The sequence below is a fragment of the Mercenaria mercenaria genome, unplaced genomic scaffold (genome assembly GCF_021730395.1).
Source record: "Mercenaria mercenaria strain notata unplaced genomic scaffold, MADL_Memer_1 contig_3135, whole genome shotgun sequence".
Lineage (NCBI taxonomy): Eukaryota > Metazoa > Mollusca > Bivalvia > Venerida > Veneridae > Mercenaria > Mercenaria mercenaria.
In genome coordinates this window covers 514-23904 of record NW_026461248.1, presented here as the reverse complement: position 1 = coordinate 23904, position 23391 = coordinate 514, and the positions used below count along the sequence as shown (strand labels likewise).

Here is a 23391-nt window from a genome sequence, read left to right as displayed (position 1 = left end):
TGGCTATTTTCCTGTCTGGTCTGTAACTTAACAATTCATAAAGGGATCTTAATATTACTTAGCATAAATGTACCCAATAACAAGACGACGTGTCGAGCAGAAAGTCAAGATTCCTGAAACATCAACGTCACACTTGGAGGTCAAATTTCATGAGGGATTTTTCCTGTCAGGGCTATAACTCAACAATCCATAAAGGGGCATTAATAAAATCTGACACAAATGTTTCCAATAATTAGATGTAGGTGGTTTCGCTTAATGCTTTTAAGTACGCCTTTTTCCTGATAACCAGAAAACCCTTGAAACTGAAATAAATTTCCAGGTCAGTCTGCAGTATGCTCAGTGTATTAATGACTATGCAATAGATGGGAGAAAAGAAACATTCTTTGATCACAAGGACATTCGGTTTAGAGTGCAAGTATGTTCTTAAACACTGGACGATTTAATATTAATATAAGTACAAATCAAACAAACTGTCTTTTTATCAAACAACATATTGATCTAGATACACTTATTTATAATTCGGTGGGTGCAATAAATCATGGATACTTTAAGTTGAATCTGTTTTTTGTTTTGCTACCTTAAAATCGTGCTCACCTTACAAAGGAAGGTATATTAAATTGATCATTTATTGATTTAAATTATTTACGATTACTGTTGAAAACGAAACAAACCCTATAAATAACTTATCGGATTTTTTAAAAATCGTACTTTTTGTTTCATTACGGATTGTGTGAATACTCAAAAAATGATAATATTTTAAGTTTGTTTTGTTGTTCAAACGAGCGACTCGTGCTCAAACTAGGTGAGCCATATTGAATATAATATATTTGGCATTTCACGATACAAAACAACAACAACAACAACAACAATATTAATTTGAATGTACATTTTAACTAATCTATCAACGCAGTTAAATGATAAATCAACCTGCCTCAATATCAATATATATCAATATTCGTTTGCCGCGTTCTTCTGATGGCTGAGAAATAAACCCATTTAAGATACATTTCCTGTAAATACGTGGACTCTTACCTATCCCAAAAACATACTGGACTCGCATATCTGCTCGCGTGAATGGGAACTCGTTCGAAGATGTTGCCGTATTGTACAGAACATGTTAATTAACCTAGAGTTAGAATTATACATGTGTATGCGAAAAACAAGAATACAATGAAGCAGATAGGTCTGTTACTGTCCAAACATGGTGTTTATTCTATTGTTATTAAAGATGACATTAATTAAGAATTAACGAACTAATGTTACATGTGTTTCTCAATTTGAAATATGAAATAGTATGGTATACCATTACTCGGTCTTGTATATTTGTTTATATCACGTAATAAACCTTGTATAGATTTTGAACTGTTTTACCCGGCACTTGATATTTTGCCAATACTTTACTGATAAGTTTGAAAGATATAAATCTTTAAACTACATTACTGCAGTATTGGTTAAACATTTTGTAAGTTTGTGTTATTAACAACATGCTAGAAGCTGAAAAATGAAGTCGTACGTAAAATATATAATAATCGTATTCGTGCTTATACTACAGAATATTATATCTGGTAAGTTGTACATTTACATTTATATATAGGCGAATGTAACTCTGAAAGCTAAAGTTGCGCTTATATTTTACTGGTTAGATTAGTTATTATTTACTTCAGTAAGTCGAAACATTTAATGAAATAGGTGTATCAATTTCTAATCAACTTGAAAAATACCTTGGTATCATAAATTTGACGTAAGCCTCTAGGTCATAAGCAAAGTTAGTTTCGGTTTGTTGAAGAAGAGATAAAGCGTCTAAACTGAGATGAAAACTATAAAAAAAATATGTATATTTTTCATCAGTATATATGTATTATTGATAACACACAACACTTGCTGGTTGTTCAGATACACATTTATTCAACACTATTTTCGTGTTTACCTGACGAGTATCAACTGTATTCTCTGGGTATTTCCACTTTTGCTTTGGAGGTGGTAAAATAGAACAGCGATGCGGTATATATTTTAGAAAGTTTTGGTTACGTTTTCAATCAAACAAAATGCTTCAACATTTTTCCAGTAAGTGCTTATATCATATACGACGATTGGTACGATAGATTGCTACTTAAGGATAATGTATTTAAAATAAGTGTTGTTTGGGATGTTTTCCATATACTGGTTAAAGTTGTCATTGGTGGTTTCCAAGGAGGTGCTCATCTGTTTTCCTTTGTTTGTTCGTTTTGTCCTCCTCTGCTTGCTTTGTTTGTGTCTGTGTGTTGTGTTTGTGTAAGAGTGCTTGCCATGTGCAAGTCCGCTTGTTGTTGCCCTTTGTGGAGTATCCGTATTTGAACGTAGCTTTACCTGTAGGGTAGTATCCATATCATCCTAACTCAACGGGACCTCATCTAAAATAAGGCTTAAATGAGCAGTTTAACTTTAATGATAATGTTTTCATTACTTAGTCAGACTCTAATGATGTTATTAGTTTAAATACAGAATCGACCCAGTTTTGGCATTTGAAATTGAGAATGGTTAAGTACATATTGCTGAATTTTTCTAATTTCTGTTAACGATTTTTATTAAATCAAGGTTTTCAAGGTTTTCATGCACATATAAAGCTAATGTTTTATAAATGTTACATTGATCTCTCTCGTGGGAAATATTTTCTGAGGAAAAAATGACCCTTAAAGCATTGAGCGATCTTAAATGTAACTATATGGCAGTGTTGATGTGTAAAGTTAAAGACTATGATGTCATGACTTTGGTGATAGACGATCAGCCAGCCGCCGATTGCACATATAAAACATGTGAGATACATCAAATTGAAGGAATAAACTATAGATTCTCCTTTGATACGGGTATTGGGATATTCAATATCTCCATGGATCCAGTGACATTTGCTGACAATGGGAGGACATTCAAATGTGATGATGGTGATACCTCGTTGCTGTTTTCAATGCAATTGTTAATGGTGAGATTTATATATTATTCTCCAGCTGTTTTTGTCCCAAGAACCTAGTGTCATCGGCGGCTTACTAAAAACATGTATTATTCTTACACTTACGTAGGTGTGTATGTAGCATATTAGAACGTGACTTCTGAAAAATAAAAAAGAACATTTTATACAAGTTTTTACTTTTGCTCAGCAAAATGCTGGACTGGCGATTTAGATAAGGAGTCATGGAAAGTTACACCATAATGCATCAGAATCTATGGACACTGCATATATATGCATATCGTCATTCAAGTCTTTAACAAAACATATTGACCCTACTATTTGCACGTAAAGCAGTCATCTGTGTCACCGGACAACTTCTAGATAGAACAAACACTTTTACTTTAGTTGATGTTAAATAAGAATGACTTATTTCATTAAAGAAACAAACACGTAGACCTCAAATAGAATAGTATTGCCATGTTAATATTGTCTTCTAACTTTTTCTTTTTGTATACATTAATCTCATACAATCGACCATTACAGTATTATCAGTTAAACTTGTTTGTTATATTTTTGTGGATGCTGATTTTGATGAATGTGCAGCAGAAAGGTTGACAGTACATATACATTTTACTTTGGCTTACTCGAAATATATATTGGCCGTTCCATGTGAAACCCTGTAGAAGTCACATGATTTAATGAGTGCATGGTAATTAGTTTAAAATAGGGACACCCATTTTTTTTTATCTGTACATGAGGACTGAATAATCTAGAAGCTAGTTTATCATGTTCATTGTAATTCAGTTATCAAAGGCCAGACAAATTCTACCTTGATCTACAAATAAACGTTATTTGTGTTGTCATGGCAATTTCAAATTTCAATGCATCTACACATCATGAGAATATAGAAATGTATAGTTAAAAGACAAGTGATGAAACGAAACAGATTGGTTTAGTTATCTCTTAATATTCAAATATATGATGTTTAGTTAGTAATACGCATACATTTCACATTGATAACATGAAAAAATAAATGCCATGAGGACGTTATGCTGCTTTCATGATGTTCTTAATCGTTTCTAAATGCCATGACTATTTGAAAGGTAAAGGAAAGAAATTTCTTCCTGAATAGGAACGGTCAATAAAAAAATTATAGACCCTTGTTTCAAAAAAGTGAATTCGTTAAAAGCATGAAAGTAGCCCTCTGCTAAAAAACACATTGACGAAAGTAATAAAAAATACATTATATATATTTTGTCAGTTGTAGCTTTTAAACGCTTTGAACGGACATGAATACATAATTTTATGTACGACTTTTACTTCAAAGTATTTTCGTACTGCAAACATTGATTGCTTTTCATGTAACTACTTTACATCTATTATTTACAGTTATCCCTGAAAACAGTGCCAACACTATCTCGTCTGCAAAAGGTCCATCCAACTCTACTAAAATAAAAGCTACATCAGGATGCCTTTATCCGAGTACAAGCATCTTCTTTTGAGCAAACGTGTAGTGTATGTTTTTTTTTTAATTTATCGGCAAACAAAATGCTTAATATATTACATATCCACGTTTACTGCCGACAGTAATTTTGTATTTCGAGTTTGCAATGCAACCACTTGTAAGTAAACAATGCTAAGACATTTACCACTTCTTAAAAAAAGAATTATTGGCCTTTATATAGCACTTCTGTATATCAAGCAACGAAACTAAGCAATATAAAGTCATTGAAAACATTTTGTTGTTTTAATTGCGCAATGCACGAGTGTGTTCCACCGAAATCATGATACATATATTGGTTTCAAATTAATATGTTCAATGCACAAATTTATAAAACAGTCAAAATACATGAAACAACTATATCTGTATCAAAATTATATATTCGTAATCCTTGAATTCAACAATTGTGCCCAACTAAAATTGACATACAATAGAGAAATTTAGTTTTATGAATACAGTTTTGTATTGTAAATGAATAGTGTTTTTAATGTTTCATATTATATTGTTTCATTCCAGGGAAACCTGTCCATGAAAAAAAACAACACCACAGGTCCTGTAATTGGCAGTAGTGCTAGGGAAACAGAATTGAATCTAGGAGTCAATATTTTGTTTTTTTTCCCTGATACTGTATGTGCTATAAAGTGATGTGAAATAGAGCTAACATATTACAATGTACATATTGTGTTATATCTACAAATGTGTTATCAGAATCTTTTATCCTATATTGCATGGAAACAAGTAGATAACTATTCGATTCCGCCATAATGCAACTGCATTTTGTGTTCGCACCATTTGGCTATTTTATCAATTACTTAAATTGATTTAATATTTTATTTCATACAACCGGTCACCGTGGCCCAGTGGTAAAGGCGTCCGACTCGGGATCGGGAGGTCGAAGGTTAGAGCCCCATAGGGAGCGTTCGTCCGGGGGAGATGTTTGTCATTGGACTCGTTCCGAAAAGGCCGGTTCGTGAGCCGCGAGCTAGTTGAATTAATGGTTACCGAATTCTATCCGCCTGGCATAGTGGTAGGTGTTGGGAGGTAATTGGTACGCACAATAAAGGTGTCTCATAAGCCAAATTGGCTCGCCCTTTCAATATGAGTGACACTATAATGAACAAGACCGTTACTTTATTATGCAAAAGACCACATAGGAACATAAAATTATTGACAAAAAAAGACCACAATTCATTTTTTATATATTTCCTTTTTTGGTAATTTCCTTTCTTTTCATGTAGATTTTTTCCGTTGTTGCATGTATTGTATACAAAGGTGTTTCAGTAAAAGAGAAAAGCCGAAAACTGTCCATTATGTGAAAGAATGGACAATATCAGCGCAACATATTGTCCATTCTTTCACATAATGGATAGTTTGGGGCTTCTCTCTGACTTAAAACACGGTCCTCACGAAAAATTCAAGATTGTCGTGATATTATATAATGTCTCTAATATTGAGGCAAAGACAAATCATTGATTTGTATCTCTTTGCTAAATAAAAATACCAAGTCAAATGGAGTTTAAATTAAATTGCATATAAATATTTATTGCAAGTAAAAGTTATTTAAACACTAATGACAGTCAGTGCTGATTCTTAGGAAAGTTCCGAACATATCTCATTTTGTCATATTTATGAATGATTTGAAGTACCTTTACAAAAAGTAAAATTAAACTTGGCCTTATGGTGTATGTATTAATAGTTACCCATGCTTTGTTCGTGCTAAGTTTGCACTTTAATATAAATCAAGTAATTTATTAAATGACGGGTCCAGGTGAAGACATTCTAAAATGTATGTATATGTATTTTATATCGTTATTAGTAAACAATCGTTCTTATCTCGTAATTACGAGGTATTCTTTCAATTTTATTAGAAGAAAATTACCCGTATCACATGAAATCTTTACTCGTTATGACTCATATGTCGTTTTTACGAGAAAATATTTCGTTGTTACAATAAATAGCATCGTTATTGCAAGACAATTGTACTCAAGTTCAATTAAGATCATTACAGCCAAATTTTCTGGTAATACCGAAATGTGCAGTAAAACTTTAGGGAAATTGACGTTGTTTTTTTGTCTTTGTAGTAGAAAAGTGAAATTGCACATTTCTGGGTAGGACTGCAACAAATGTCAGTTATGGCACAGATTAACCAATTTTACACGAACACTGCATGAGAAAGATAGGTCTGCAGCATTTAAAGAAGAAAGGAAAATTATTCAAAGAATAGGTGGAGCTATTGGGCTCATGTTTGTTTAATTCTGCCCACTGTTTTCTCGTTTAGGGCACAGCCATTATTTTATCTGGGGACTATACGCCACTTTTCATGGATTTGCACTCTGTGCATCATTGAAGGTTCCATGTGCACCGTCGTATGAATACATCTGCGGATGTCTCTAAATTACATTCTGGTACTTATAACATGTGTAAATGTTGAGTTCTGCTCAACCCGGGGCTAGAGGGCGTGGACGGTAGCTTGCACTTCCACTTCCGTACACGAACAGGCTCAATCAAACCGAGCCTGCAACATTTTCAGTTATGTCGTGTTAGGCGGCCTGTGGTTTTCCACTTTTTTATTTCATCCATGCGTCGATGTCCCCGCCGGCGTTCCGATTTGGTTAAGTTTTTGTATGTAAGCTGGTATCTCAGTAACCACTTGTGGGAATGGACTGAAACTTCACACACTTATTCACTGTGATACATTGACTTACATTGCACAGGTTCCATAACTCTATTTTGTATAAGTTTTTATTAAGATTTTATATGTAAGCTGGTATTTCAGTACCTACTAATGGAAATGGATTGAAACGTCACACACTTGTTCATTGTGATGATCTGACATGCAGTGCTCATGTTCCATAACTCTACTTTGCATTTTTACAAAAGTATGCCATTTTTTCGACTAAACAGTTGTTGGTTAAATTTTTGTATGCAAGCTGGTATCTCAGTACCCACTAATGGGAATGGAACTTGCACATTTGTCCATTGTCATGAGCTGATATGCATTGTACAGGTTCAATAACCCTTTTTGCAATTTTACAAAATTATGCCCCCTTTTTGACTTAAATATTCATTCAATTGGCAGTTGAATAGTCGAGCGTTGCTTTACTCCGACAGCTCTTGTTTTTACATAACGTTGCCTATTTTCATCTATTTCTGACTGAATATGCCATACCAGGTGTATATCTGCGATACTTTTCTATTGCGATTTAGGAGTACACAAAGAGGACTTTATTACTTTCTAACGGTTGAAGATTTAAACTAACATTCTGTAATTATTTTTGGCACATTGTTTGATTTTCATTTGACTGATAATTTATGGGGCGAATTGGGTTAAAGTCATACGTTCCTCTTCAGGTTTTTTTTATTGCAGTTACAAATTCTGTAAAACGTTGCAGTTTAAATTTCGAAACTTTCGAATTTCTTAGGTTAATGTACTCACACCTCTCAACGCACAGGGTTGTTACTATACCTGTCCATTATTAACCTGTACCTGTCCATTCTTAAAGTATCCATTATTTTAAGAATGGACAGTTACAGGTTAATAATGGACAGATACAGTAAAACTATCGTGTTTATAGAACGGTGTCGGTACAGTAACCTATATAATAGACAAAACTAACAAAGGATTACATCACAACCGTGTTTTAAATACGTTTAGTCTTAAATGAAAACCGTAGTTACAGTACATAAAAGTACATGAGTTTCATGTACTTTATCATGGATGTATACTCAACATACCTGTGAAATATAAAATTAAGCCAAAGGACATGGTTTTCATATACAGTGTCTGTATTTCAGTGCTTTAATAAAACGTAAAGAACAAATAAATCAGTGCTAATCGTAAAGCCTGGGTTTCTTTGCGGGTATTTCCAAAAGAGATATTTGCTGTAGGGTATCGTATCTATCGTTGTTCTTTAAGTGACGTTAAAAACAGTATTGAATCAATAATCTTTCAGACAGGCCCGATGTTTCAGCAACGAAGTGAAACATGGCTGCCGTTAGGAGTATGGTAAATGAAGATGGTCGATAAAACTTACATTAGATCTACATGCATTTCAGAAGGGACAGTCAACCTTAATCCGGCCGAACGTCTGAAATTTAAGATTTTTGCATGACTGCGTCAAAATAGTGTTGAAAATATAAAAAAAATATAACCCAATCACATTTCTACTTTTATAAGCAAATGCTAATGTGCACCCTTCCACATCCGACCTTTTCCGGGGAAGGGGTGGGGACAATTCTTCTAAAGTATTGTTCTTCCCTGTCTATCAGTCCAGCTATCCATCTGTCCGATTTCATGTCGTGCACATCTCAGTAAGTGTTTGACCTTAAGTCATTAGACCTCAAATGATTGTTATTCAGCAAGTGAAGTTTTGTAACAGTTATGGCCCTTGACTAAAATGCATAAAAAGGTCTAGAAGTTTGTGTCGCATGTATCTCAAAACATTTCTGACCTAGGAGTATTAAATATTAAAAGAATGTCATTAAGCATGTGAAGTTGTGCACATTGGGTTTTGTTTGGGATTCTTACCGGTCAGAACACATTTCTGTGTAGCTCACGTGGAATGAAACTTGGATTTATTATGTGAGCCCTAGCGGTGTATAAATCACAAACAACGCGTGAGTAAAATGTAGGCACGGCTGGTCATTGCTACAAGGACCAAACGTGCCAACAGGGATTCATATGCCATTTTCGTCAATTCTAGTGGCCCAGTTGTACAAATTCCCTTTTGAAAAGAGAGTAAAACCATAAGAGGCAAGTTATATAAGAATTAACTACAGCTGTCAAAAAGTCTTTCGAAATAAAGCACCAAGTTAATGTTTAAAAGACAAACAGCACATTTTTGACAAATCGGCCGCCCACAACAGTACAGCCTTTTAAATGCAAGAAAGGGTTATTCAGGTTGAGCACTCACCTTATTCTCCCAACCATTGTTCTTGTGAAGTTCTCATATTTCCCCTGCTCAAGAAAATGCTCGCTAAAAGGGGCCTTGCTTCCGCAATTTACAGTGTTTCTACAGTATACTAAAAATGAGGGGAGGGAGTGTTATTCTGTATAGGGAACATACTTATATGGATGAAGTAAAATTATCTTGATCTGATTGATAAATTAAGGAAGACGAAGTCCAATGACAAAATTTATTGAGTCATCCTCCTAAAAGACATATTAACTAATGCAATGCGGCGAACATTAGAACATTAATAAATTTATAATTTCGAATGCTTCGTTTCAATCAATGCTTCAAACTAGTCCTTTTTCTACATTTTATTCAATAGATTAAACAAATAAAATTTGTTGAGCCAGCTTTACAGAGTACTGGAGAACACGCATCGCTCAAAAATCTATTATTCTTGATTAGATAATACTGTTATTCATAACTTTATTTTGGGATATGATTGACGATGGCGCTTGTGGTTGTACCCTTGGACAAATAATATATTATTGTATCTCGATGCGTTCTATGAAAAACTACTTATTACACCAGAAAACTTAAATATCGAATGATACAGTGACCATGAAATACAAAGGCAAATATCAAATGCCACGTTCGAAAAAACGCAGCCTCCTCAAAACGAAACCCACAGCATACAGATGTGCACACATTTAACACTAGCACGCACATACAAAGCAAACAAATGAGGACAAAACAAACAAATATAGAAACACAGTGGGGCATCGCCATGGAACGGCCAGTGGCAAAAACACCACTGGGGAGTTTAAACCGGTTTATGTTGCACATCTTACATCGCTCCTATCCCCACCGTGTTCCAAAGTCACGGGGCAGTGTAAATAAAAGTAATCCCCACCAGGTGGATCTCGAAAGGCGTACTGTAATGGCTGTTTCTTGCCAGAAAAATGAAAAAATAAAAATCAGTTGAAAACAACACAGCATCTAGTTCTAGTGGTCATCACTTAAACTATTATATTTCAGGCACAATAGTTCATAAATGAATTTTCCGTTTCTATGCTTACGGTCTAGAAATAGCTAATGCCATTTTAAGTGTGTAATTTTGGCGTTTTTGGTAACATTTACATACCTCTACGAATCAGAACTAACGCCATTTTCAAAGAACATATTTTATGCTCTTCAATACATTTTTGAGTAATTTTGTTGTTTATGCTTGCATACAGAGACTGTTGAATATTTTATCCAGGTATATACGAGCCAGAAGGTGTAGGTGGCATCGTCTTTAAATCAAAACGCTCGCTGTTTTCAACAGCTAACTATACAGAAAAATTATTCAGATTGTTCAGAATGTTTGAATGCTTCTAAATGTCTAGTTCACCCTGTCCGTATACCGTACAATTATAAAAGATGTAGACTTTAATAGTTCTTAAATAACCCGGTAAATGAGACAGATAAGCGGCATGTTTCTACGTCTCGTCGATATTTTGACTGTGTCGCCACGACCGTATCTATAGCCAACTGCTATTATAATTGTATAATGGAACTTAACATAAAACTTGTAATCTAATTTTAAATACAATTATTCATAAACTGTGTAAACAATCCGGCGAACAAATAATTGTCAGTACAGTTACTTATTAAAATATATGAAATTACTTCCCAGAGAGCTGTACAGTAGTCTAGATTTAGTGTCATCTTCGATTTCAGAGAGATATGTTTTGTATGTTTTTATGCTAGATAAACAAACCGAACAATTAAAGATTTAAATATTGATTTCAATTTTCATTTCAGTTAAATTATAGTTCCCGAACATATTAATGATACATAAATTCATAACAAGAAGCTATCGTTTACATGTTGTCATGACGCGCTGCGAGTACGGTACTGGATTTTCGCTCTCTGGCTTAAAATACGGCGCTTTATATAAGCCGTTGTGTAGGTGTTTAAAATGCATCGATTACCTCCATATTGTTTAATTATTTTTCATAACATTTCTCTTAAATAAATTAAACAATTATAATAACTTTAATATAATGTTTGCAAACGTCTTGTGGATATCAGCACATATATAGCTCTGCCAGGGCATTTAAGCTAAATCATGTAATGCATGTGTACACGTACTTGGTGTTATTAAATGTTATAGTTAATGTGTTTTGCCTTTCATGTATTTTGCTATGCGTCTGAATATGACGACTTCCGTCTGTGTAGTTTACATTTATAAGCAAATGCTTATGTGTCCCTCCCTACCCCACCTTTTTAGGGAGAGGGTGGGGGAACATCTTTTAAAGTATTGTTCTTCCCTGTCTATCAGTCCAGCTATCCGTCTGTCCGATGTCATGTCGTACATATCTCAATAAGTGATCGGCCTGAAGTCATTACAGCTTAGGTGATTGTTATTCAGCAGGTGAAGTTTTGTACCTGGTGTTCCAATTGGAAATTCACATTATTGCAACGTAAAAATGCATAAAAAGGTCTAGAAGTTTGTATCGCATGTATCTAAAAACGCATCTGACCTAGGATTATTAAACATAAAAAGGTCTAGAAGTTTGTATCGCATATATCTAAAAACGCATCTGACCTAGGATTATAAAACATTATAAAATACTATTAAATTTAATTAAACATGTGGATTTGTACACATTGGGTTGGTTTTGTTTTGGATTTTTATCGGTCAGATCAGAGTTATACACATATAATTATATGATCCCACGTCGTCAAAATAATGCATGAGTGGCATACGACTTTGTCTCAATAAGTATTTGACTAAGATTCATCAAACTTCTCAAGTCTTACTAGGATCATTATATAACATTTTAAGTTAAACATCTGTTGTTCTGCTTGGTTACAAGTCGTTGGTTTAGTTAATGATACATATAAAGTACTTAAAAGTTTGTGTTGTATATATCTTTAAAATAGTTCACCTATAATTTTGAAACTATGACTGAGAATCAAGTTTAAAACGGAAGTATGTATTAAAAGTCATAGGTACCGGTGCTTGATCTTGAATTATCTGAATTAAATATCCATGTTTTTCGAATATTATTGTAGCCGAATGTTTTCACCACGTATTTATATATAACGTTTTTAGTGGTTTATTTGGTTTTACAACAGCAAATACAAAAAGGAGATCAAACACGTATAATAAGAATTGCAAATGTCTTAGACAAAATCGACTTTTGCCGAACCTTTTAAACAAATCTGCAGGCATACAACCACACATATGATAGCCTTACAATTTCCCTACTTTGCCACATTTATAGGTCTGAAACCTTAAGGTATTGGACCCCTAATAGTAATGCTTAAAAAATAGCATTTGCTTGGTATATTCTTAAAGTTGACCATGTTTCACACTGTGTTGCAAATTTTAAACAACTTTTACCGTGACGTTTTTTGTAAATTTTGTATAATTTATGCTATTTCCTCACGCTCAAGAAGAGACAAAATTCAATGTGATGGCCACTATCTTAAACGTTTGCAGAGAATTCATTACAACATTAATTGTGATAAAAGAAACATCAAACTATTGTTAAAATTATTAAACGCAAAATAAAACTTTAAAAATCATTTTTGTCTAGGGTGACTCAAGTAAACAGATTTAATGAGACAGAATTCTAACTCCAACATTGAAAAATTATGATCGAATCCTGTGGATCTGTTTTGAATTTTGCTCACTTCATTCAAAAATAACCTTGGGGCAATAGTAAAACCTACCTGAATTTCTTCAACAATATGTAATTTAAAGATTGAAGGCAAAATAGAGAACTTTTACCGCACGTCACTCAGTATTTTTTAAAGATGTCTAACTCTACCCTTCCTAATTCAGAGGTAAATTCACATTGAACAGCAAAAAATCGCTTATAAAATGAACATTTTCCACTTTTGTACAATTCATTAATAATTAGTCTTGAAAGAAGTAAAAACTTACTAGAAAAAAAGGAAAACACGGAAAAAAAATTTGGTCCCAGTGGGGTTTGAACCTACGCTCCCCTGAAAATTGCAGTCCAAGTAGGTTTATTGTAGGAACTGAATACTCTTCAAAAAGGAGATACTCTATTATGGGTCTAATACCTTAATATCAAAAAGGAAGTTAATCATTACACGAGGTCGTTGTTTACATAACCTCGTTTTGCACTATTCAGGACAGGTAACCTTTTCCTCTATCCTTAATAAATAAGTGAAATCATTTTTTTTGCACAGACAGTAATGCAAAAGTTTGAGTTGAGGAATAATTCTTAACTGTTCTTTTTGAAGCAACTATAAAGGTCTGGAATAAGATTTATATTCTCCAAAATACACGTCATAGTACATATGTCGATAGTAAGAATAATCATTGTGCATAAGTTAAATAAATTAAATCATTTTAAATGAAGATGTAATAATGTTAAATTAATGTCTGATGTTTACCTACAAACTGATCTTCCCCACTCTACCTGTACTTAAATATTTATCAATCTCCAATAAATATGTGAAAAACCTTTGTCACAGGTCATTAAAATGTAAACAAACAATGTTAACTTTACTGGTCGACAAAAAAGAAAAAGTAAAATGGTGTTGCTTCATTAAAAACTATTCTGATAATAGTTTGAGCGTAAACAACCGGGGACAAATAATGTTTTAAGTCTAAATTTTACTTCTGTATTTAATGAAATTAGTACGTGTTTTGAACGTGTATTGTTTTCTATAGGTTGAAATATAAAACATGAAAGAAGCTATGCACTGATTAGCTTTATTTGGTTGAGTGCTGTAACATTTGTTTTGGGTAAGTTGTTTGCCTTTCAACCCTGTAGTTCTAGAGAACAGTTAACTATTAATGATTTGTAATATACCTGCAAAATATAATTTGATTATTTCGCACATGAAGAATATCTGTTTATTCATTGTCGCAGCAATTGAATGAATAAGATAGATATGTATATATATGTTGTAGGCCAGAGGCAATGTAACATGGAAGTACATATTTTTATATCATGATAGAAAATAGGTTCCTGTTAAGCACAGAATTCAACAGTAATTGTGAACCAAAGACGTTCCAAAATCAGTTTTTGTATATGTATAAAAGAAAGAAAACGAATGGAAGCACGTAACGCACAGAACGTAGCCAATAAGCGGGCACTTTATATATAAGAAATTACAGGTGTCGGAGACTAACCAGTGTAACAACTTTTTTCATTTCAACCTCAATGTCGCCTTCACAAACCTTTGATATAAATCGTACGGCAGCTATGAAATGACATCCTGTACTGAGACTCTAATTCGTATTTACATCTGGTTTCTGTGGGATCAGGGTGCCCATTCGATGTTGTTCAGTGGTAATGGAACTGATTTTGTTTCGGGGGATGGGGGGTGCTTTGGGGACGGTGGCATAGTAGGGTGTATTGTATGTATTGTTCTTCTTCTAATCATAATGCTGTGTTCCATTCTATGCTTCTAAGCGGCCTAACATTTAGATTTATACATTAACTTATATGGTAAAACATCTTTAAGCAAATGTACAATTATACAATTATATAGAAATCAGACATATAATTAAAGTCATAAGATGAGGTGATAATTTATAGATGCAATCAAAGTTAAATACAAATAAGAAATTAAGTACCATCTATAGTTGTCAATTTAATATGTACGTATATCTTACTGACATATTAAGTAATAAATTAATATATTGTTTGAGTAGTAACTATAACTACCGAAAGGCTGGAACTGTACAAAAGGACATGTATTCAGTTTCAACATTACTTTACACTTCTTTAAAAGAATATGAACATTGAGAGAAACCAAAGCATTGTACAAATGTTTACATTGTATACTTTTTTTTTACAATTTTTATGTGTTTCTGTTATTCTCGTTTTCCCTTCATAGTTGAAAGGATAACATTTAACGCAAACGTATGCATTTCACTGCTATAGAAATTATACCACCTAAAGACGCTTACATTTTGTTTTCTGTTCCAGAAGTATCCACAACTGTCACGATACACAGTGTTGGCAGTTTGCGAGATACCGGGTCTGTCCGATGTGGTTCTAAGGTCACGTTTATCTGTTTCATCCCAACATATAAGTACACAATGACCTGGTTAATAGACTCTGGTAAAGCAGCAGAATGCATAACAACCAACTGTGTTCAATACCCGCCATACGTAATTGAAAATATTGAATTTTCCACTGACACAACCAATGGAGTATTCAACATGACAATCAATCCAGTTACATTTAAAGCTGATGGACGTGTTATAAAATGTGAAGATGGTTCGGATACTGTACATGTTATACTGGCAGTGAAAGGTATTTTCAAAATTTCACATCGGTATTTTACCTGTTTACCTGTATTTCTATTAAAACGTATTTCTTTAATTTTAAACGAACGCTCCTATAACTGTTTTATCTCAATTTTCAAACACTTGTTTTCGGTGGTTTTAAATTCTTGTTTAAAGGCTGTTACCAAATAACCGTCAAATATTCAAAGACAGGTCTCAAAGTTTCTGTGTAAATATTAATCATATTGTTTATTTTAGTTTTTCCTAAACAAATCACAACAACAATATCCGAATCAAAAATTGACAGCCACGATATGATCAATATAACTGCGATGTCCGGATGTGTATTTCCTAGTTCAGCAATAAGTTTGCAATGGTATTATTATGAGGTAAGAATATATTGTCCAATAATTGAGTCTTTGCATACTGGGTTTGTGTAAATGCCAAAGATTTTTCAAATATTATCCACTATCGAGGTATTTATTACAAATCGGATTTTAACTATTTTCCTAAATTATATTAACAAAACAAATCAGAGAAATGCCTGAATAAAAAAAGGTTAACACTATTTTTAACCGCAATAGCAATCATAAGAGGCGCGTGGCGATCTTGAAGGTAATCCTGTACTTTTTTCATTTAAATGTATTTTCTTTACTTTCGACTCGCTAGGTCTATACTATGTACCAGTATAACAATTGAGGCCTGCTTAAGCCAATAAGGGGACGTGAGAGATGTTTCGCATGTCATTACTCTTTATGAAAAGACTCGGACAAACGGTGTATGTCTGCTACATGTATTAGTTTGGTTACGTCCTATAAAATTCCTTAAATATGTTATGTTTGGTCATCGTGTTTTAAATTAAATTCTCATGAATAGGTACAGTAGTATCAGGAATCATTGAGACATACAGTATTTAGTATTATTGAGTTGATAACGGGCAAAACCAACTGTTAAATGTATAGTTCAACTATTTGTTTAGTACCAAAATTTTGCCATTGTGGTCAACACGGATCGTTGATTTTACCATTATTGAATTGTTTTTAACTTTTTACACAACTGGAGTTAACAAATTTCGTAACTATCGGTGTATTATAAAATTTGATAATTCATAAAATGTTAGGGGTCTAGTTGGAAAAGTCCAAAAGTGTATAATTATTCTATAACAATACATATATATTTTTTGTGTAAATTTTGTAACTATAACATTATTTCTTATTAATGGATCGCGATAATTCTATTTTAACTGTACTTGGTAAAATCCAAAAACAGGTAAAGCAGGAGTTTAATCATAATGTTTTAACGATCGCAACATTGGTTTCATTTTTTCCTTTCTTTATTTATTTTTTAATGTTAATAGATTCAATGTATATTTTAATATGAGATCCTGTGAAAAATGTCAATAAGTACTCAGTATAAGTGCACGAGAAAATCATGATACAAATAGTTTTACTTGTATTCCTTCTCCAAGTAAAACATGCTGGAAAAATAAAAACAAGTAACTCGTTATGTATTCGAACCAGCACCGTAAACTTACAAATCATACTTGTTAACCACTAGACCACGCCGCTACTTACATCGGTTTTGCGAATTTATGATATTTGCCAAAGGATGTGTACACTTGATTCCCTATTTCATTGTTATGGGTTGATCCGGTATTAGTAAATAAATACCACAGTTATCGTGTTTTGTTAATAGTCAGTCTTATTATGCATATGATCAGGCAGGCGAAGCACCTAAGCTTTACAAGATGAGTTTACCAACTGTTAGTGTTTTACCTGTATGCAAATCTGGAACTTGCGGCGGAGATGGAGTAGTTCAGATGTCAAGCACACTTTCTATACTGGAGGTACAGACTGGCAGAGAATATTATTTTCAAATTGCAATCAATCATGAAGATGCTGACAGTAAAGACATCGTTTTGGTGAACTCAACTAGAAGTTACAAAATAAAACGTATGTAGCATTTAGCAAACAAATGAACAATTTAATTATTTTCTCTGTTTCTGTTGATAATATTCATCGATCCAAAGCCAGAATGACATGAGCTTTTCACAGTTATTTCTCTTCTTGTAAAGCATGTATGCGTTTCAAAGGCATTCTGAAGTCTATTATCATACGATGTAAAAAAATAAATACATGTATATAGCAAATCTAGTTTCATTTTCATTACTTAGAAATTCCTTCCAAGATCGCCCAGGCAACGGAACTACCAGTCACCGGTATAGTAGTGGGAGCACTTGCAGCATTTCTAGTCATGGTTAGTGTGATCATAGTGGTGGTATTTACAGTTAGGAGAAGTCTGCCTACTTTAAGGTTACTTTTCACTTATAAATGTTTAACTAGATCGGCTTACATTACTGAAAAATAAAAATGCAATATACGTCTTTTAATATAATTATTACCATGAGCTTTATTTACCACATGTGTTTTGGACTAGTAACAAAAGATGTCTGCAACCAGCGATGAAAATGGTAAAATGAAGCAGAGCTTTTATAAGTATTCTTAATAAAGTTATAGTAAACATAGATAAACCGTTCTAGACATTGCTTTGCGATAAAAATGGAAATCTGAGTATCAAATATTTGTAAATCATACGGTTAAAATATCTGAGCACTCTTGAAATTATTAACAATTACTAATATAATGCTGCTGGTATGTACACATATCGTAAATATAGTTCATTCACTTTCTGATTTCTTCTTCTGACTTACACTTGAGTTTTACAGAAGGAATTTGCTGTCTGCCGATTCCACAACCAATTGTATGGAACCTGCCATTGACAATGTAGAAAGAAAAGAGGAAGGAAGTGCCAAACCTGCATTAAAATATGATAGACAAGCATCAGGTAGAGTTTTCTTACAATATACAAACGTAGTTTAATTGTTAAAAATCCCACTGATTTACCTGGATTACAATTATCATGACTTAGGTTCATTCTATCTAAAAAGAGTGGGTCTAAATAATTTAAATTTGCGGGTTTGTTACTGAACAAAAGTTACAAAAAGTATACATATACCAATGGATTCGTCTAGGAACGATGTATACGTCCAGATAGTCAAACTAAGACTAGGATTCTTTCATAAGTCGTACGATGAAGAATTTGATAACAAAATTGGTCATTTTTTTTCAAAATCAAGGGCTGCCTCAAAATACGCGCGGAGTCCGTTTAAAATGTATTAATAGACAGACAAGACATGTATCTAGTTCCTGCCACCCTTTAAATTAACTTTGTTTATTTTTAAAAGGCTGATGCTTTACGTTTAAAAATATACTTTAGAATGCTTCAAACGATTACTTTCATCGTCCTTTGACATGACGGACTACTTCTTAGTTGCTATAAATATGAATATTACACGGAGAAATCGTGTCTGATTCCCGCCAAATATAATAAAGGATAGTTCTTCACGCCGTTTACCTTAAGGGAGAGTTCTTTATCCCGATTATCATTCTCGACAGATGTTATAGATCCAATAACACTATTCAAATAGTACAGTCAAAAAGTATTTGAAGAATAATTAACAGTTGTAGGCATAGGAAATAGAGATCAATATAATTGCACCTTTACTAATCCTACCAGCTGTTCTGTATTACAAAAGTGGTTCTATTGTGACATTTTGATACAAGCAAAACTGTATTATCTGCACTATTATTTACCTACTGGTACTTCATTTTATTATTGGCTTGTTAAAAGTTATTTTTTTACCATATGTAAGTTGACAGAATTAGAGGAACCATGTCTTGAGAATAATTTGGCTACCAGACTAGTCATTTTCAACCTTCAGTCTGTACGCAGAAATGATAATTACTATACAAAATACATATCGCAGCCATTTAAACTATTCAAACGTGATGGAGCTCTATTGTATTAAATAAATGTAATGATGTCAATAACGGCTTTCATTTAGGGGTTTTAGTATGCCTGCATCTTAAGCCTGACAACAGACCAACTTTATGATCTTCGCTGACGTCGTTGATAAGCTTAAATTTTGTAAAACTTTGCTAGACCCCTCGACCGAGTTATATAAAGGAGTGCCTGTCTGAATATTTTGCGCCCCTTACGATTTCCACGAGTCTGTTGGATAGCTTCTTCACATGACATATATTCTACTTTGCAAATATCGTTTCCGATACATGAGGTAAACGGAAGCAATTCGGGCACTAGACAGCGACCTAAAAGGCCTTAGTCATACCTAAGGGCAGGTACGGATCCAGAAATACTTTTATTTGATGGGGTGGGACACCAGTCTAGAACGACGCATAGCTCCGATCGGGAGTAGGAGTCAGGGTGTTAACCCCGGCAAAAGTTTGAATTATAAGTATGCAATGGTGGCCTCTGGTTGATTTTGGTCTGAATTTTGAGAAAATATTATTGCCAAAATAGTTGGGTGCAACTGTGATGAATATAGGACATATGCATTACTTTGGACGACTTTTCAAGGTCTACGGGTTTATCTCAGAAATTTGTGAAACACATATCAGGATAAGTCTGTGGAACCAATATCAATTGTTTAGCTGTTCCTCTTCATAAGGTACATATTCATCGAGTGCTTTTATAAACAAATACTGTCAAGAAGTCACGAAATCGCAACATTTATAAAAATACCGACAACTGAAACTAAAATACTTTTTGCCTGACTGCCTAGCTGTGTTCCTCTTTGTGAACTTGTAATTATTTGCTTTCTGTACAAGACTGATGATAGACACACGGATGTAGGATTGCTTTTTACACAAGGTCTTGGAAACAAGATTACCTTTTATATTAAATAATTAGAATTAGATAGTATACAGCATCTTCTGTGAACGACTGTTTCACTTATGATAAAACGGATGAAAGGGACAACAAGTTAAGTAATTCCAGATGACTGTTTTATTTTGCAGTATAACAAATTCATGCATGTCCACACAGATTAAAGTATATATTATCAATACACAATTATGCATAGAAAGTTGTGCTACAAAAGGAACAAAACTCCAACACAGTGTTACTTCCCCTTATCGGTACAGTTTGATAATATTCCATCACGAAGGTTGCAAAGAGAACTAGAATGGTGCCGAAGAAAATGTTTCATTCAATAATGTAGTATAACGACGGCTCAATAATGTTATTAAGTAAAAAAGACATAACTAACACAACTGAACAAAAGCAAATGCACATGTCTACATAATGTTCAGTTCATGATGCTTAACAAGTTTTATTGGAAATGAACAGAAATGTAGAAAACTACTATTTGTAGTTGTCATTAGTCGTCAAAGAAGGGCCACAACTCCACACAAAATAACCGATCATAAAAGTCAGGGCAACGTGAACATAGCCACTTCATGCCGTTGATCTATACCGAGTTCCAATTTAGTTGGATGGAAAGTGTAGGACTTAGATTCACAATGTGATGAATTATTTCGAGATCCAAAGGGACAACAATTCCAGAAAAAATAATTAGGCATAGAAGTCTCGATGCAATACGCATGTACCTTTCATGTTGATGATGGAAACAAGAGTTTTACATGAATTTGATGGCAACTGTGTTGGTAAAGTTCTTCGACACCGTAGACATAAAAGGAGTTTATTATATATCTTGGAATAAGTATGCTTTAAAAATTTTCATAACGTAATAAGCTGGTTTCATTTTAAACTGTTTTAAAGGGATGGATTCATTTTAACCTAGTTTAAATGGAGCTTCTATATATAACACTGACTTAGAGCTAGAAGTTCAAGTCATAAATTTTACATTTCACCTTGTTATGATGAACATTTGTGCCACGTTATGTGAGCTGCAATACATTCATAAAAGGTTAAAGACAGAAAAGGTTTAGTTTTTGACTACTAAATTGTGACCTTGACTATCATTTGAATCTAGCATGTGTCACATCGAATTATAAAATTTAATAACCGTGCCAAGTAATTTCAAAATCCACTCAATCATGGAAAAGTTACTGATAATAAGAAAAACATTATTTGAATCTCACACCACAAAAAAAGCAATAGCACATTTACATTTAAACATCATGAAACGTTTTCTATAAAACAAGTATGAAATACTTATACTTTTTCAAAAAGACTAGATTATTAAGTTACATTGTTTTTGTAGAACTATGCTCAGTGAATTGAAAAAAACAAATATACCAGTAGATAATTAATCAAAATGCACGTTTCTAATCTTCCATATATATAATGTCATTAACAATTGTGAGGTTTCAAAGTATTTTGTAAATTAATATAAAGTAGGTTCTTCATGCATAACAAATATTTCTTTTTCCCTAATTCTTGATATTTGTTCTCTGATTCTCCCAATTTGTGTCTGGAAATATGATTACACATTTTGTATTATTCATGTAACCATGTTACAATTTTTATGCAGAATTATGTAGAATTATGATCAGAAAATAGACAAAAAAATAATGTTGTTGCAGTATTGTGTGGACACATATTTTCCAGAAGAGTACACCTTTCTTAACTTCCATTAGCAATTGTGAGATTTCAATGTATTTTGCAAATTAATCTAAGGCAGGTTCTTCATGCATGATGCATATTTTCCTTTCTCCCTAATAACCTGATATTTCTATTTCTCTGATTCAGGAAATATGATTATACATTGTATATGATCCCTAAAATAGTTCAGTTTTTTGTTGACCAATGCTTCAAACACTTGTGGCACTTTGGATGAGCATCTGAATTGAGAAAATTTAGTCATTTTTACACTTGTATAAATCCTACACGTTTCAGTTGTTCATAACAACTACAAATTTATGAATACAAAATGTAAACTTTTATATCTTAGCATTATGACAATATCAGTCTGACAGATATTATTAAGAAAATGTCATGACTTTATTAAGAAGTTGTAAAACAATACCCTACACAAGTAATGGAGACTAAAACCTATAAATTGTTAACAGATCATATATATTTGTTTATATGTCTTCATACAATTTCATTTTCAACTAACACTATGCACATGATCACTTCATGCTGATAATGTATACTATTTCTTTTGAATTGTTTGAAAGTGTGAGTAGGCCTACACAATGTACATGTGTATTTGTGATATTTTGAAGAAAAGGACATAACTCAAGAAAAGTAACCTGAAATTGAAGTCTGGTAATATGTGCATGCCGACTCCATGTTGATAATTTCATTTCAACTAACATTTCCATTGTGGCACAGTATGAAAACTGTACAAGAGGAGTACATTAAATACAAATATAATTGTTATATTTTAAAAGGGGGCATAACATCCCTAAAATAGATAAAGGCCCTGACATTTATGGTAAAGATGTATAACAAGTTACAAGGGTACTGGATAGAAAGTTGGGGAGGAACTGAGTACATACTGTAATATTTAATCCAAAGTCCAAAAAGGGCCATAACTTTAAAAATGGGCCACCAGAAGTAAAATTCACTATATTATGTGTATGTCTGCTGCCTAGCCATAGTATACCATGTTCTATTTGAATCTGATTCAATTTGCAGAAGGAGTTTTAATGCACAAGGTATCAAGGTAGCTGTGATAAAATAATTTTGAAAATAAACAAATGACATATTAACTGGAGAAACAAATACTCAAATTTGATAGTCCTGTCCACTTCATGCTGATGTTGTGTACCAAGTTTCATTTGAACTGATAATTAGTATATACATGAAAGAATTTGATAAAGGCAGCAACTATCCTGTACATGTACATCAATCGGGCTGCGACCTTGTGATATAATTCCACCGCATCTAAATTTCAAACATTGATTTTATTCAATGACAAATCTCTGTGATATTTCTTTTTAATCATTCAACTGTGTTGACTTATTTATATATACCC

The 23391-nt window shown here is 33.1% G+C and overlaps 1 protein-coding gene and 1 long non-coding RNA gene across 3 annotated transcripts; both read left to right on the top strand.

Annotated features, from left to right (window-relative positions):
- Positions 1–1456: 1456 nt before the first annotated feature.
- Positions 1457–5596, top strand: LOC128552768 (uncharacterized). Of its 2 annotated transcripts, none has more exons than XR_008369161.1 (3): positions 1457–1565; positions 4313–4438; positions 4941–5596. It is a non-coding gene; the product is annotated as an uncharacterized LOC128552768 (long non-coding RNA). The 2 variants fall into 2 exon arrangements; XR_008369160.1 differs by lacking the exon at positions 1457–1565 and adding an exon at positions 2112–2956.
- A 7785-nt stretch (positions 5597–13381) lies between these two features.
- LOC128552766 (uncharacterized) lies at positions 13382–18428 on the top strand (the record flags this gene model as incomplete). Its single annotated transcript, XM_053533829.1, has 7 exons — positions 13382–13475; positions 14016–14090; positions 15286–15612; positions 15843–15973; positions 17305–17536; positions 17758–17896; positions 18310–18428. Coding segments are annotated over exons 3-7 (838 nt in total), but the record flags the coding sequence as incomplete, so codon positions are not given.
- Positions 18429–23391: the final 4963 nt, after the last annotated feature.